Source organism: Mustela lutreola, chromosome 1 (genome assembly GCF_030435805.1).
Source record: "Mustela lutreola isolate mMusLut2 chromosome 1, mMusLut2.pri, whole genome shotgun sequence".
NCBI lineage: Eukaryota > Metazoa > Chordata > Mammalia > Carnivora > Mustelidae > Mustela > Mustela lutreola.
This window is the reverse complement of record NC_081290.1, coordinates 191,415,235-191,431,045: the sequence shown is the minus strand read 5'-3', so window position 1 is coordinate 191,431,045 and position 15,811 is coordinate 191,415,235. Positions and strand designations below refer to the sequence as shown.

The window sequence follows — 15,811 nt, the reverse complement described above, 5'->3', positions numbered from 1 at the left end:
TACACTAAGAAAATGTCAGCAGTTGGTGTGACTCTACTTCGTCATATCCCATTATTTCCAAGCTTTTTCTTGACCCCCTCCTTCCCAAGATTCTTTTCCATCTGTGGTAGAAGCACAAAGTCTGAGGCAAAGTCTGAGGTGCTGTGTGATAAAGCACCTGTTTTATCACACAGGTGATAAAACATTTGTAAGGTCAAAGAGATTTAAGTTAGCATGCTCACTCTGTTCTGATCAAGTCATCCCTTTTATAAGAGCTTTTTAAAGACCCATGGCTCAGTTCCTTCCAAAAAAGGTATTTCGAGGCTTTTCAAGAAACAAACAAAGAAGCCACACCTTATTTCCCCATTACCACTTAAAATGTTTCTATTACTAACAAGCGAAAGGCATGTCTGAACTAGTATCAATATTCCTATCACTGAAATATTAACATCCAAATCAAACAGCAAGCCTTTGCATACATACCTATCATCCTATCATCCAAAGTAAACATCCTAGCATCCAAAGCAAATACCAAGCTTTTGCATTCATACCACAGATCTAGGAAAATGGTGGGGGAGGTGAAATACAACATTGCAAAGGTTACCAGAAAAGGAGGGAGCGAATAAAGATAGTCTTCACATTCCTAAGGAGAGAATAAACCATAGGAAGCTCTTTATATAGAACAGAAAGACAGAATCTTGAGAAATTTGGAAGCTATTTCTTATTTAGGAGGAGCCAAATAACTTTGGAAGGAAGAAAAAACATACATTTGCCATGCCATACAGCATGGTACACATTTTTTTCTTGACCTACTGTAAAAGATTTCTCTATACACAAAAAGGCACTGGTCATAAAAACCGAAGCAAAGAACTATATTTACTGAACATGGAAGCATAACTGGTTTAAAATCAAATACAGAAGCCTCATAATATTAAAAAGTATGTGATATTATGGGTTTAAGTGTCAGGAGATATAAATTATAAAATGTCTTGGGGGGCTGGGGCACTTTCATATATTTTTTTTTCCTTTCATGTTATGTCAGGCTAGGAAACACGTATATCTGGGGAAACTTCCATATGACAGACTTCTGCCTCTTTTAGAGAAAACCTGGTTTTCCTTTGAGGCCAAATTTGGAATCTTCTTAAAAAGAAATAACTTATTAGTCTTTCAGAGATTATTTTAAAAGTCTGGGTTCCAAGAAGTGCTTCTCCTATTTACTTTTCTCAAGGCACTAATCGGCTGCCAAAACAAGAGAAGAGAGGGCAGGTAAAACTGTGCAGAGAAAAGGGAAAAACATGTATGAACTTCACAGACATGGTTTATATTATCTTTGGAAGACAGGGCACAGCCTAGAAATATTAGTGCTTCAATAATCTGTTGCAAAAGTTAACCACTCAGTTTAAACCTGCTCTTCATGAAAATTATTTTTAAAAGGTGTCATTTTGACATATGCCCATTCAGAATAAGCTTCAGGGACACTTATGAAATGCATAAACAAATTCTTCAAGCCATAGAAATAAAATACTTAAGGTATTTTTGCTGTTGTGGGTAAATCATACATGAACAACATTTCCAGATGATGAGGCCAATAAAAAGAAACAAATAAAAAGAAATCAAATAAAAATTCCAAAGAACTGGTAACACCTCTAAGTCACACCAGTGCTATGCTTAGAGGTAAAGACTGGTGCCATGAAATTCTACGTGATCCAAACTCAGCAAATGGGACATGGGAAGAAGACGCCAAGAATTCAAAGCCCACCCATGTTAAGTGGAAGAGCCCAACTCAATAATATCAGACATCACCACTTTCCCATCAGACACAAGATGAAAGACAAGATGGGTCATGTGGCCTACTCTTACTCTATGATGTTAGTTTCTAGCAACCTTAAGCTTCCCAGTGGCAGCCACATTAAAACCCCAGGCTCCCTTTCCCTGCAATAGGTCATGCCATGCAGAGCAGACACAAGGAAGGCTGAAGTTATTTAAAAGAAAAACAAAAAAGTAAACAGCATGAAGCAAGCTCCAAAGGTGCAAGGCTGAATTGGCTACATTAGCTTACCATATATCTCGGATCTACTCTCCTCTGAACTAGACTTTGTCTTCTTGGAGGAGCTATCTGCACAAGAGCGGGAGAAAAGGAGAGAGATATAGAAAATATGGAGACCAATGTAAGGGGAAAAATTCATGGGGGAAAAAAGGAATGAATCATGATCAAGTTAAATCGTGCAAACACAAAGTATGAACATCACAGGTGATAGCACTTAGAACAGTCACGAACAGCACAAGTAATGACATCTTTTAAAGATTTATCGAAGAAAAGACAGTACAATAAAAATGTGTTCAAACAACATGACACATGAATAGTCTACAAAATATATCATCTGACAATCATAGAGATGACAAAAGCACTAAAAGCTGTAATAATCTCATTTTGAAGCACTGCATACCACTTCACTGACCCTGTCTTTGGAGATGGGCACACCACAGAGGAGTAATACAGGATAAGTCAATCTAACAAGACTCTAAGGTTTATATGAACTTAGGGCAGATACTCATTAGCAAGAATAATAACTAATCATATTAATAAAAGCCTCTGAGCCCCATGATGTCAAAATTATATGTCAGAATTTAAAAATTATCTTTTAATGGAGATCCAGAAGTTGTACGCACCCCCCTACCCAAGCCTAAATAAACTGATGACTAGGATTTCATTTTTACCTATGATCCAAGATGCAAGTAAATTACTAGCTAGTCACTTCCTTTTCTTCCCTTCCAGAATAATGTTTATAATGTTTTTTCAAAATAACCATTTACAATGAAAATATGAGACATCTGAATTGGATACAAAAAACACACTCTATTAAAACTGTATTTCTAGACAAAAATGTCTTAAAGAGATACTCTTTATTAATCACCTTAGTGATTACCTACTATACTCTTTTGTCATAGGAACATACAACAGAGTAAAATAGTATATACACAAAGAACACTTATTAGTTTCAAATGACAAAAGCGAAATTATCCAGCATTTTTTATAAATTAAATACTGACTGACTTTATAAGGAGGAAGCAAAAGCCCATATTGTACAAGAGGAGTTCAATCTATTTGTATAAAATTAAGAATATAAATAGTCAGAAGTTCACTAGCATGAAAACCTTAGACAAGATCAACACTACTTAAAAGATTCTCTGCACTCAGAATATTTTTGACTGAAGAAAAAGGGGTCTCTATTCATTTGCTTACTCTAAAGTGAGATGATCAGTAATCCCTGAAGTTGGATTTTATCTAATACTCCAACTTACTATGGTCACACACGAATTTTTAAATGATTACAGAAATCTGCAGTTGTTAGAGCTTTGATTTTATGAGATCTACTACAGATCACACTTAGGATTTATTTTAATACTAAGTCCTTGGTCTGACTAGAATCTCCAATTATGACAAATGACTATTTTTATTGTCATTATTTTTAAATAAAATACACTCTACAATGATGCTTCCATAGCGGAATCCATAGCGTTGATGTTAAAAATGCTTGCATTCATCCCCAAAGCACAGGTTTGATATTATCATCGAAGAGGAAGGAAGAGTTCGGAAACAGATCAAACAAGAACTCCTGGGTGTTTCAGGTAGTTATGTAGCTTATTAAGCCAAATTATTCTGAACTAAACTACACTCAATATTCTTTGGAAGAACAAACAGTGCTTTACCTGTAGGATCAAAATCATGTGATGCACTGCGCTCAACTTTCTGCTTCTTATCTGTTGGTGACTCTCGGTTCAAAATACTCCCATGCCTAAATTAAAGTAAAGCAGTCAAATATTTACTACAAGCAAATCAAGCGAATAAAAATTTAATTGCAAGTGTGTCTTACCAAGAGAATCCAAGTACTCAGTTTACCTTATACATCCTCACAAATCTAACCTATATTTTTCAAGAAGTTTTAAATTCAGTCTATGGTATGTGTAATAAATAATCTAGTTATTTGCTTATAAAAAGTGCTTAAAAATAATAAAAGTAGTATGTAGTATTAAGTCTATTTTATTCTTAGAAATAACTTATATTTGGGATGCCTGGGTGGCTCAATTGGTTAAGCATCTGGTCAGGTCACAATCTCAGAGTCCTAGGATCAAGTCCTGCATCCAGCTCCTTTCTCAGCAGGGAGCCTGCTTCTCCCTCTGCCTGCTGCTCCCCCTTGCTTGTACTCTCTCTCTTTGTCTCTCTGACAAATAAATAAATGAAATCTTTAAAGATAAAATAAAATAACTTAAATTCTTCCAGTGGCCTTCACAGGTTACTATGACTTCCACTGAACAGGTAAGAAAACAGTGTCTGAAAGTAATTCGACACTTTGCCCGACCTGACCCTACATATACTATGGTCAGGTTCAAAATCACTAGTGTAAATGCAGCATGGGTGAGAATAATAAAAAGAAAAAGAAAGAAAGAAAGACTGGTTTTAGGCAAGCCTCACTAGATTCTAGCTACAGAAGTCAGGCAGGCTCAGATGACACTGGAATTATTATTCTTCCTATGTCCTACCCAATTATACTGGTCAGATAATAGCAGGGCAGCAAATAAGACCCTCACAGTAATATATACAATACTAATTAACAGAAATGCCAAGATTAGCATCGGTATCCTGGACCATGCTGTCACTAAAATGATAAAAGTACTAACATAATTAGGAATGATATACTACCTACAGTCTAAATAATATTCATGACAATTAGGATGAGAGAGCAGTGAGAATAAGCACTGAGGAAAAGGTATTTCATCCCAGGATCTGAATACATATGGGGATAAGGCTGTGAGCATAGGCGTATGTGAACATTCGGGATTTTTTTCCTTTACTCTTAAAGTAATTAAGACTGATTCAGTTTGCCAAAGTTCATTAACTAAAGGCAGCTGTATTACCCACATGATAAAATACATCAAAAATTGGCAAGCCATTTACACTCCCCAAGCTACTCACAACTGAAAACAGTCACAATAGATTTTAAAATTAAATTTCTTCATAGGGAGTGACCTTAACTATCAATTTGAACAAACTTTTAAATTGCTTATATTAAAAACATTGAAAATGTTATCAAAACAATGCTCCCTTCCAGAAAAAATATGCAACACCTGTTACATTTTAAATTTGTAAAACATTTTGATATTTTAAACTACTTAAACCCACATTTTCAAAAGCCATAAAAATCCGCCATAATTTCAAAGGAATGCTTCTAATTAAGATTTAACCAACGCGTATGAAGGGCAACTGAACAACTTACCTTATAGGTTTTTTGAGGGGAAACCTGAAACAAAGAAAAAAAAAAAGGGAAGATGTAGTTATTTCACTTATAAGACTGTTATTAAATTTATTCATTCTACTAAAGCAGAATAAGAGATATAAACCTTGTGCAACTTTCCCAAAGCAAGATTCGGCAAACAGTTGGAGTAAAAAGCTGGATGCTATTTTTTTTTTTTTTTTTTTTAAATAACTCCTTTGTTAAATCTTAAATTACAGGTGCATTTACCATGAGCTGTCACTGAGTATGGGTTCTCCTTTTTAAAAATCTGTAAATTTAGCTGTTGCTAAATTTAGCTGTTGCTAAATTTACTAGGGCTTACAAGATGTTAAGCACTATTCTAAACTGTTGATAAGTGCTATCTCATTTAACCCTAAAAAATACCTATAAAGATATTATTTCCATTTTGCAGATTTTAAAAAACTAAGGCAAAGAGAAATATATTGCCATTAAAATATTATATTCACTTTCCCTAGCAAGGAAAGTTTTTTCCTGTTCATCCCCTCTCCCCATTCCCCAAGATATCTGGGTGGTGATTACTGCTGTATTGACCTGTCTACTACCCTTTGATCATAATTAAATCACAATTCTCATTTATGTTTAGCATTTATAACATAAATCTAGAGAAAATACCATTGCAATACTACCAGTTACTAAGACTATGTTCCAAAAGTAGAAAACAAAAGGGTACATCTTTTCTTTCTTCCGGTCTACAAGCTATTAAGAACTACTGCATTTCCTCCTGGTTGCCTTTTTTGAAAGAAATATTACTGGAGGCTTCCTGATAAGAACTTGACGTTACACATAAACACTAAGTCTACATGTGTTTTCAGATTTCCTCCCATTCCCCTTTCATCAGATCTGTTATTTGAGAAATGACCACAACTGATGGCATGTTATGTAAAGATTATCTAGCCTGGGCAACAAAAATGGGACTTATTAAGAGTATCAATAAAACTGTTTTTTTTTTTTTTAAAAAGGTCATTAATAAACACAGTAAGAAACAAACATAAAACAATGATAACTTAAATGATTATTTCATTTGTCATGGAGACAATTTAGTTTTAAAAAAAACCTCTAGGGGCACCTGGGTGGCTCAGTGGGTTAAGCCGCTGCCTTCGGCTCAGGTCATGGTCTCAGGGTCCTGGGATCCAGTCCCGCATCGGGCTCTCTGCTCAGCAGGGAGCCTGCTTCCCTTCCTCTCTCTCTGCCTGCCTCTCTGCCTACTTGTGATCTCTCTCTGTCAAATAAATAAATAAAATCTTTAAAAAAAAAAAAAAACCCTCTAAAGTACAAGTTTAATTACCATTTCCGATAAAAACTAGAATTGATCCAAAGAAAAATACAAAGAATCTAAAAACTTTCATAAGAAGTGCATGTTCACTCACAACAAAGTCAGGGATAACAAGGAAAAGAGGTTCTGGGGTAAGAGTAAACTGCTCTAGAGAACAGACCAATTACAAAAAATCACGAAATTTTCAGAAACAGGAAGTCCATCCTTACTTGCTGGGGAAGTGTGGGGAGGGGGGAATGTTTTTTTAATTTAGACATGAACATAGGAGCTGGCAGAAAAGAATTCCCAACTGAGTTTCTACAAAGGATAATACCTGCAGTTAGCAACCTTAGCCACTCTTCCTGATAGCGGTTATAAAAACTCCTACCCCAAAACAATGCTGCTTGCGTCAGGGCCTGCAACATCCAGGGAGATTCTGGTAAAGAATCCCGGAAGTTCCCAGACTACGGTTGTAAACCAGCTTCCCGAGCTGCCTTCTCTTACGAGGGAATGGAAAGGGAGGGGAAGGAGGAGGATAAAAATGGAGTGAAAAGATGAAGAACAAGGACTACTGCACAGTAAAATTCGCTTAACACAGTCGACTTACTACATTCTTAAAGTACTTTTTCTCTAATCACTAAATTCCACAATTAGCCCAACACTAGGCTGAAGAAACAATTCTGGCCCCCAAATCGTCTATTTTCAAGACCTTGTCCATTCTGCAACCCAATCATACAACTGTAACAACCTCCTCTGGTTAGCTATCTGAGGAAAAGAGCTGTAGTTGAATGCTGAATTACGTTGGAAGTCCTTAATAAATTGTTTCTGGCTTTTGAAAATACCGTATCAATCACTTGGACATTTAGTCAACAATGAACATGTCTGTGCATATTTACATATGTGTGTATTTTTCCAGATATGAGACGAAGCTCAAGTATGAATACGAAGACCCATAATTTCAAAAGGAAAATGCTGTCAGAAATTAGAGCCATTGGGATAAGATCACTAGATGCCCTTACTTTCGATTACCTATACTAAGCACACTTGAATGCCACAAATTCTAACCAAGAGCCTTAAAGGTCACGATTATATTTACTCACTTGACTCAGGATGCCTTTTTCTTATAAGTTCTGAGCTCTAATATTAAAGCCCAGGAAGCAATATATAGAAGCCTCCTCAAAGTTTTTATTTGCATACTCCTCCCAATATGTTATTACAGTGTAAAGGGAGTTGTGATTTGGTACTTAAATAAATAACCCTAACCCAATAAATAGTATTTCCTTTAGTAAAACTTCCAGTTTTCGCCAGGTTTAACCACACACACACACACACACACACACACACACACACACACACACACACTTTACTATACAATACATACATATACATGACTTTCTAATTGGGATATCCCTTTAAGACTGTTAAACAGAATTTCTTCTAGATTAAAAACATTACAAATGGCCATCAAGGTTTTTGTTAACACATATTTGCTTATAATATATAGCTTATTAGAAGTCATTTTTTCCTTTTATAGATAATTTTTTATGAGAAAAAAGCCTTTGATATTACTCCTGAAAGAAAGTGTCCTGAAAGAAAAAAAATAGAAATACCACACTTAAACCTTAATTCCTACCCTCTCTATCTCCTTCAAGGTATTAGATATTTTTTCCTCAGGTTTAATTTTGATGAAGAATTTGGGAGTCTGGATGATTCTTTATAAGGGGTGACTGCAAAGAGGAGAATTAAGTTCAGGATATTTTACCTACACTGGATAGTGGGCAAGTTTTCATTAGCCTGTTAATGTCAGCTACTAAATTTAGAATTCTCAATAATTCCATTGTAAGATACATCCTGATCTTAGCAATGTTAAAAGGCAGGATAAAAAGCCCATGCACCTTGGAATCCATGAAATACAGCACTAGCTTACTGAAATTCATGCCAGTGAGGAGAGTTTCTAGACAAAGAACTCTGCAAAACAGACTGCAGGTAAGAGAAGTCTAGGGCTCAATCCGCATGAAATGATGACAAACAACAATACAAAAAAAATACAGATTCCATTACTGTTACAGTCAATGAAAACTGCATGTGATCTCAAGGCCTCATGGACAAGGGCTCCTCAGAAAAAAAACGAGGTTCATATTCTAGTTTTGCAATTTAAAAGGTGCTTTAACACTTGTACAAGGTGCTCAGGCTCTCCAAAAATCTTCTGGAAAACAGTGATTATACTAGTTCCTACCTTACAAATTTGTTTTGAGAATTAGAACATGCAAAGCATTAAATGAGAAGCACTGTCTAGCACTTAATAACCATTAAGTTATTATTAACTATAAATCAGAACAAAAATAAAATCTGAGCTTTAGAGACTTAACTTCAAATTAAATAGAAAAGAAAAATAAACTTAAAAACTAACAATATTCAGGGGTGCCTGGGTGGCTCAGTGGGTAAAGCCTCTGACTTCAGCTCAGGTCATGATCTCGGGGTCCTGGGATCGAGCCCCACATCGGGCCCTCTGTTCAGCAGGGAGATCAGGTTACAACTAAACTTTTCATTTTCCTAGCAAGTAGGGTCAGAGATTTTTTTTTTTTAAGCCTGTGAAATTGTGTTGACCATACCCACCATTTAGCAAGAGTCCATTATTTCCCATCTCCTTTAAAGTATCAAGAATGATTACAGAATTCTGTGTCCTGGATGTAAATCAAGTTTTATTTTCATCTGTTTCTAGAAAATAATTTAAATATCCTGAAGCACAACACTAAAGTTTGAAACTACTCCAATGTGAATATGAACCAGCTAGCTCTAGTATTGTATCGTTTTTCACAAAATAACAAAACAGCTAAAAGGGCATTTAAGTACCCTTAAGTATAGGGATTTAGAACATACTGCTGACTTCAGCTAAACTTAATTCAAACTTTAGATCTCTGGACAATAAGATTCATAGAGCCAAAAGTAGTAATGACCACTAACACTCCTAGCTCTCCAAAAATACCAGTCATAAATCCTTTCGCCACCTACAATTTATAACTGGTCTAGCTTACACTCACTAAAAGAACTAAAAACGACAGAAAAAACAAACAAACAAAAATCCGAAAATTATCCACCATTGTACCTTTTTATTGGGAGATAGATCTAAAGCATGAAAAGCTGTCAGCAGAGCTGGCATAAACATTAGTTATATCATAAAGACTCGAACAGAAGCTACAGCTGAAAGGATGACTCGAGAATTTTCATGGTGTTGTTATTAGTTTTAAACCTCTGGACCTTGCAATACAAAACCACAGAAAGAAGGACCAGGGAGCTCAATTCTGGTGTAAAATCCAAAAACGATTCACTAGAATGTAACGTAAGACAATCTCAAATTAAATTCTTAAATATAACTTAGGATACTGCTACTTTTATTGAAGAACTTAACACATAATGATCCTTAGTCTTTCCTAGACATACTTTGACAAATCAAACAGTAAATTCTAAATTATTTTAATTGCCTCTGCCAGATATTATAAATCAGATATTGGTTGTTTCTGAACTGGGAAAAGTAATTCACAATGAAAATAACATCTTATTTATTATAGGCTCTTCTTTCCTCATGGACAACCTGAAATAGTATTACTTTAGGCAATATCTCCTGTAAGGTTTCTAAATAATTCTGCTTTGAGATAATGAGTATCATCATTAACTTACACAGTGTCTTTCTAGAATTCCAATTATTCACTTCAAAAAACGAAGCAAAGGGAACTGCCAGAAAAAAGAAACCTCAAACTACTTAGTATCTCTCTCTCTGTTTTCACCTTATTTTATTTTTCTTTCCCTTCCCCGTGTTCATCTGTTTTGTTTCCTAAATTGCACATATGAATGAAATCTCTGTGGTATTTGTCTTTCTCTGACGACTTATTTTGCTTAGCAAATAAGGGTTTAAACCTTAATCTTACTTCACAATTCCCAATTTCAGAATTTGTTTGGAGAAGTGGTTCAAGACAGCCAAGTAGGATGATCCTAAACTCACCTCTTCCCATGGACACAAAAATTCAACAGCTAACATGCAACAATTTCCTCTGAAAAAGTTCTGGAAACTAGATGAACAGTGCCTTCACAACAAAAAATAAAAGGGCCAATTTGAGACCGGTAGGAGAGGCAGAGACATGCTCTTGCCAACACCCCACCCCAGGCACAGGGACCCACAATCAGAAGGGATTTCAAAAAAAATGGAACTTTTTTTGCCTGAGGAGCAAGGGGGTTTGTGCCCCACATCGAGCACCTCAATCCTTGGGTCATGCACCAGAGAGCTAAGCCCCTCAAACTTAATATAAACAGGGATTAGGTCCTGGAGAACCACAGAAATGTAGGGAATTGAGAACCCACTCTTACAAGGTTTGCAGGCTGACTCACTCGCCCTGAGACCTAATCCAAAAGCAGCAGTTTGAAAAGCTCCTAGACCAAATGTGAAGGTGACCCAATTACTCATCTTAAAGCAACTGCCAGAGCTTCAGGAACCTGCTGGGACTCTCTCCAAGAAAAGAAACATTGGAAACTACCATTTTTGTGGTCATATTCTACCTTGCTAATGCTACTTTGTTAATTTTTACAACCTCCCCTTAACCTGCTAGCGCAGGTTGGTATCCCCACTTCAGTTCCTAACCATGCCGCAGCTGGGCAACACCTGCCTCTACTCCTGATGCCACCATCACAGCACCACCACAGCCAGTAAGCATGTGCAGCACACACAGGGGATGCTCCTTGAGAGCCTGGCTCTGGTGACCAGGGAGACAGTACCTCTGGGTCCCATGGGTCATCTCCTACAGAAGGCCACACCTTCAAGACTCAGAAAGGTTTTGCCTAATACATGAAAACAAACACAGAGGCTCAGACAAAATGAGACAGGAAAAGGTGGCAAACAAAAGTACAAGACAAAACTTTAGAAAAAGTCCTTAATGAAACAGAGATAAGTAATCTACCTGTTAAAGAGTTCAAAGTAATAGTCATAAAAATGGTCATCAAACTTGGGAGAAGAGATGAACATGGTGAGAACGTCAACAAAGAGAATATTTAAGAAAGTACCAAAAAGGGGGCAGAGAGCAAAAGAATACAGTAACTGAACTAAAAAAATATACTAGAGGAGTGTGACAGCCCACTGGATGAAGAGAGAAAGGGGCAGAAAACTTATCTGAAGAAATGATGTCTGAAAACTTCATTACCCCAGGGAAAGAAACAGACATCCAGGTCCAGAAGGCACAAAGAGTTCTACACAAAACAAACCCCCAAAAATTCACACCAAGAAACATTACAATTAAATTGTCAGAAGTTAAAGATAAGGGGCGCCTGGGTGGCTCAGTGGGTTAAAGCCTCTGCCTTCCGGTCAGGTCATGATCCCAGGGTCCTGGGATGAAGCCCTGAATCAGGCTCTCTGCTCAGCAAGGAGCCTGTCTCCCCCCACCCACCCTGCCTGCCTCTATGCCTACTTGTGATCTCTGTCAAATAAATAAATAAAATCTTAAAAAAAAAAAAAAAAAGTTAAAAAGAGAATTTGAAAAGCAGCAAGAGGAAAACAATTTATTATGTACAAGGGAAATCCCACATGATATCAGCAGATTTTTTAGCAGAAAATTTGCAGGTCAGAAGAGAGTGGCACGACATATTCAAAGAACTGAAAGGAAAAAAAACCTCAAACCAAGAATATGCTATGGGTGTGTGTGTTGGAGGTGGGGGAATACTCTACTGGCAAGGTTACTATTCAGAATAGAAGAAGAGATAAATAATTTTTCAGATAAGCAAAAGCTAAAGGAATCCATCATCACTAAACTGTTCTTAAAAAAATTTTTTTTTTTTTGCTTTAAGCAAAAAAGCAATTAATTAATGACAAGAAAACATGAAAGTAAAAATCTCAGTGAAAAAGATAATATATGTAGTTAAGGTAGTGGATTAGTCATTTATAAAGCTAGTATGAAGGTCAAAAGGCAAAAGTACTAAAAATATAAATATAAGAACTCACTAAGAACTATAAGTTTTTGTTTTGTGGTTACTTTGAGGTTCACAAATAACATCTATATATATAGCAGTCTATTTTAAGTTGATGACAGCTTAAATTTGAATACATTCTAAAACTACATTTTTACACTCCCCATGTTTATTTTTGATGTCACATAAGATAAAAAACTGTGATGCATTTGTGAAGCTCACAGTAACCACAAAGCAAAAATTTATAGTAAATACACAAAAGAAAATGAAGAGAAACCTGTACATAACACTAAAGGAGGTTATAGAGACAAAAGGGAAGAAAAAGGAAGAAAGAAACGAGAGGAATTACAAAAAGAGCCAGAAAACAATTAATAAAATGGCAATAAATACATACCTATCAATAATTACTTTAAATGTAAATGGACTAAATTCCCCAACCAAAAAGTACAGAGTGGTTGAATGGATTAAGAAAACAAGACTCAGAGATATGCTGCCTACAAGAGACTAATTTCAGAAGTAACACAGAGATAGAAAGTAAAGGGGAGAAAAAAAATATTCCACGAAAATGTGAACTGAAAGAAAGTTTATATAGCTATGCTTGTAACAGACAAAATAAACTTTAAAATAAAGACTCTGGGGCACCCAGGTGGCTCATTTGGTTAGACGTCTGCCTCAGTTCAAGTCATGACTTTCAGCAGGGAGTCTGCCTCTTTCTCGCCCTTTGCCCCTCCTCCCACTTGTGCACACTCTCTCAAATAAAATCTTTAAAAAATACTTTTTCTTAAAGATTTTATTTATTTGAGAGAGAGAGAGAGAGAGAGAGAACATGAAAGGGGAGAGATCAGAGGGAGAAGCAGACTCCCTGCCGAGCAGGAAGCCTGATTTGGGACTCCATCCCAGAACTCCAAGATCATGACCTGAGCCGAAGGCAGTCACTTAACCAACTAAGCCACTCAGACGCCCCAAAAAATACTTTAATAAGTTAAAGAAAAGCATTACATAATGATAAAAGGGTCAATCCAGCAAGATGATACAACAATTATAAATATATATGCACCCAACATAGGAACACCAAAATAAATAAAGTATTAATAGACCTAAAGGAAGAAACTGACAACAATACAGTAATGGTAGACATCTATAGATAAATCATCCACACAGAAAATCAACAAGAAAACACTGACTTTAAACAACACATTAAACCAGATGTTCTTAATAGATATATATGGGACATTCCATCCAAAAGCAACAGAATACACATTCTTCTCAAGTGCATATAGAACACTGACAGGATAGATAACATGTTAAGCCACAAAACAAGTTCCAATAAATTAAAGAATACTGAAATCTCATCAAGCACCTTGTCCCACCACATTATTATTAAACTAGAAATCAATTACAAGAAGAAAACAAGAAAACACAAACATAGGATTAAACATGCTACCAAACAACCACAGGGTCATCAGAGAAATCTGAGCAATAAAAAAAATGTCTAGAGACAACTACAAATAGAAATACAACAACACACAACAATTATTGGGAGACAGCAAAAGCAATTAGTAAGAGGGCAATTAATAGCAATGCAGGCCTACTTCAAGAAACAGAATGGGGGCACCTGGGTAGCTCAGTTGGTTAAGCAGCCAACTCTTGGTTTCAGCTCAGGTCATGATCACTGGGTCCTGGAATCCAGTCTTGTGTAGGTTTGTGCTCAGCAGGGAGTCTGCTTGAGGATTCTCTCTCTCTCTCTCTGCGGCTCTCCCCCCAACTCACGTGCACATATGCAGGCACCCTCTCTCTCAAATAAATATTTATATAAAGACTTATATAAAGATTTTATAGGAACATCTGGGTGGCTCCGTCTTTAAGCAGGTGCCTTCAGCTGAGGTCATGATCCTAGGGTGCCGGGATCAAGTCCTGCACTGGGCTCCCTGATCAGCCAGTAGTCTGCTTCTCCTTCTGCCTGCTGCTCTCCCTGCTTGTGCACTCTCTCTGTCTGTGACAAGTAAATAAAATCTTAAAAAAGAAGATTTTATATAAAGTACATTAAGATTGAGTGTTCAAATTTTGTAAACTGAAGCAAGAACTGTGCAAAATTTGTTAGGATAAACTGCTTTCTGCAGATTTGCCAAAGGATACAACTGTCCTTCTGAAAAAGTAAAAAGTCTTAGTTGGCTTTCACCTTTTGTATTGAGGTGTCATTAAGAAAAACTCCATTACTAACCCGAACTTGAGAATTTTATGAAAATGTAAAATTAAAATATAAAATTTCAAATAACACTGTATCTTCTATGATATAAAAAAGTTCTACTCAAAATGTAAATTCTTACGTATCACATTAAAGCACATATTTGATATATTTGCAGTTTCCATTTTTATTAAGGAAAAAATCTAAAACATCCATTAAAAATAGCATCCATAGGGGCACCTGGGTGGCTCAGTGGGTTAAAGCCTCTGCATTCGGCTCAGGTCATGATCCCAGGGTCCTGGGATCGAGCCCCGCATCAGGCTCTCTGCTCAGCAGGGAGCCTGCTTCCTCCTCTCTCTCTGCCTGCCTCTCTCCCTACTTGTGATCTCTGTCAAATAAATAAATAAAATCTTAAAAAAAAAAAATAGTATCCATAGCAAGGAATACCAATTCGACAAGAAAACAAATTACAATGCATTTATCCTAAATGTTCTTAAACATTTCTTACCAAATGCCAACACAATTACAAGAATAGGAATCCTATTTTGAAAATCTTAGGAGAAGGAAAAACAGAATTAACACTAACACCCAAATCACTGAGTATTATTCAACAGCTCTATTTACCTTCAGGTATTGTACTTGGTATGCTCAGAACTTGAATACAAAGAAGGCTAATTCACCATCCCATCTATAGCACAAAGCTGAACAGACAAGGATTTGCCAAAAAAATAGGGAGTCAGAGAAGTATAAACCTAATTCCAATATATACTAAAAATGTTCACAATTTCCTTGATCTAAACCTACATAGGCCTATTTCTTATAAACAAATAAAAACCTCATATACTTTCCAGAAGAACTCTAAGAGAATAAGGATTGCTCACACTCCATGTTTTCTACTTATAATTTTTAAAATTACATAAGAAATACATTATGAGGGGCGCCTGGGTGGCTCAGTGGGTTAAGCCGCTGCCTTCGGCTCAGGTCATGATCTCGGGGTCCTGGGATCGAGTCCCGCATCAGGCTGTCTGCTCAGCAGGAGCCTGCTTCCTCCTCTCTCTCTCTCTGCCTGCCTCTCTGCCTACTCGTGATCTCTGTCAAATAAATAAATAAAATCTTAAAAAAAAAAAAAAG

At 36.4% G+C, this 15,811-nt stretch overlaps 1 protein-coding gene across 5 annotated transcripts in view; it reads right to left on the bottom strand.

Annotated features, from left to right (window-relative positions):
- The window catches only part of ARHGEF12 (Rho guanine nucleotide exchange factor 12), a 144,314-nt gene that overhangs the window by 71,980 nt on the left and 56,523 nt on the right, over positions 1 to 15,811 (bottom strand). For 3 of the 5 annotated variants that reach the window (XM_059183432.1, XM_059183434.1, XM_059183445.1), the window contains exons 2-4: positions 5,256 to 5,279; positions 3,691 to 3,776; positions 2,039 to 2,095 (exon numbers count right to left, since the gene is read on the bottom strand). In XM_059183432.1, coding sequence (XP_059039415.1) covers positions 2,039 to 2,095; positions 3,691 to 3,776; positions 5,256 to 5,279 — 167 coding nt within the window. The remainder of the gene's footprint in view (positions 1 to 2,038; positions 2,096 to 3,690; positions 3,777 to 5,255; positions 5,280 to 15,811) is intronic. The other 2 variants (XM_059183437.1, XM_059183451.1) reach the window with 1 other exon arrangement.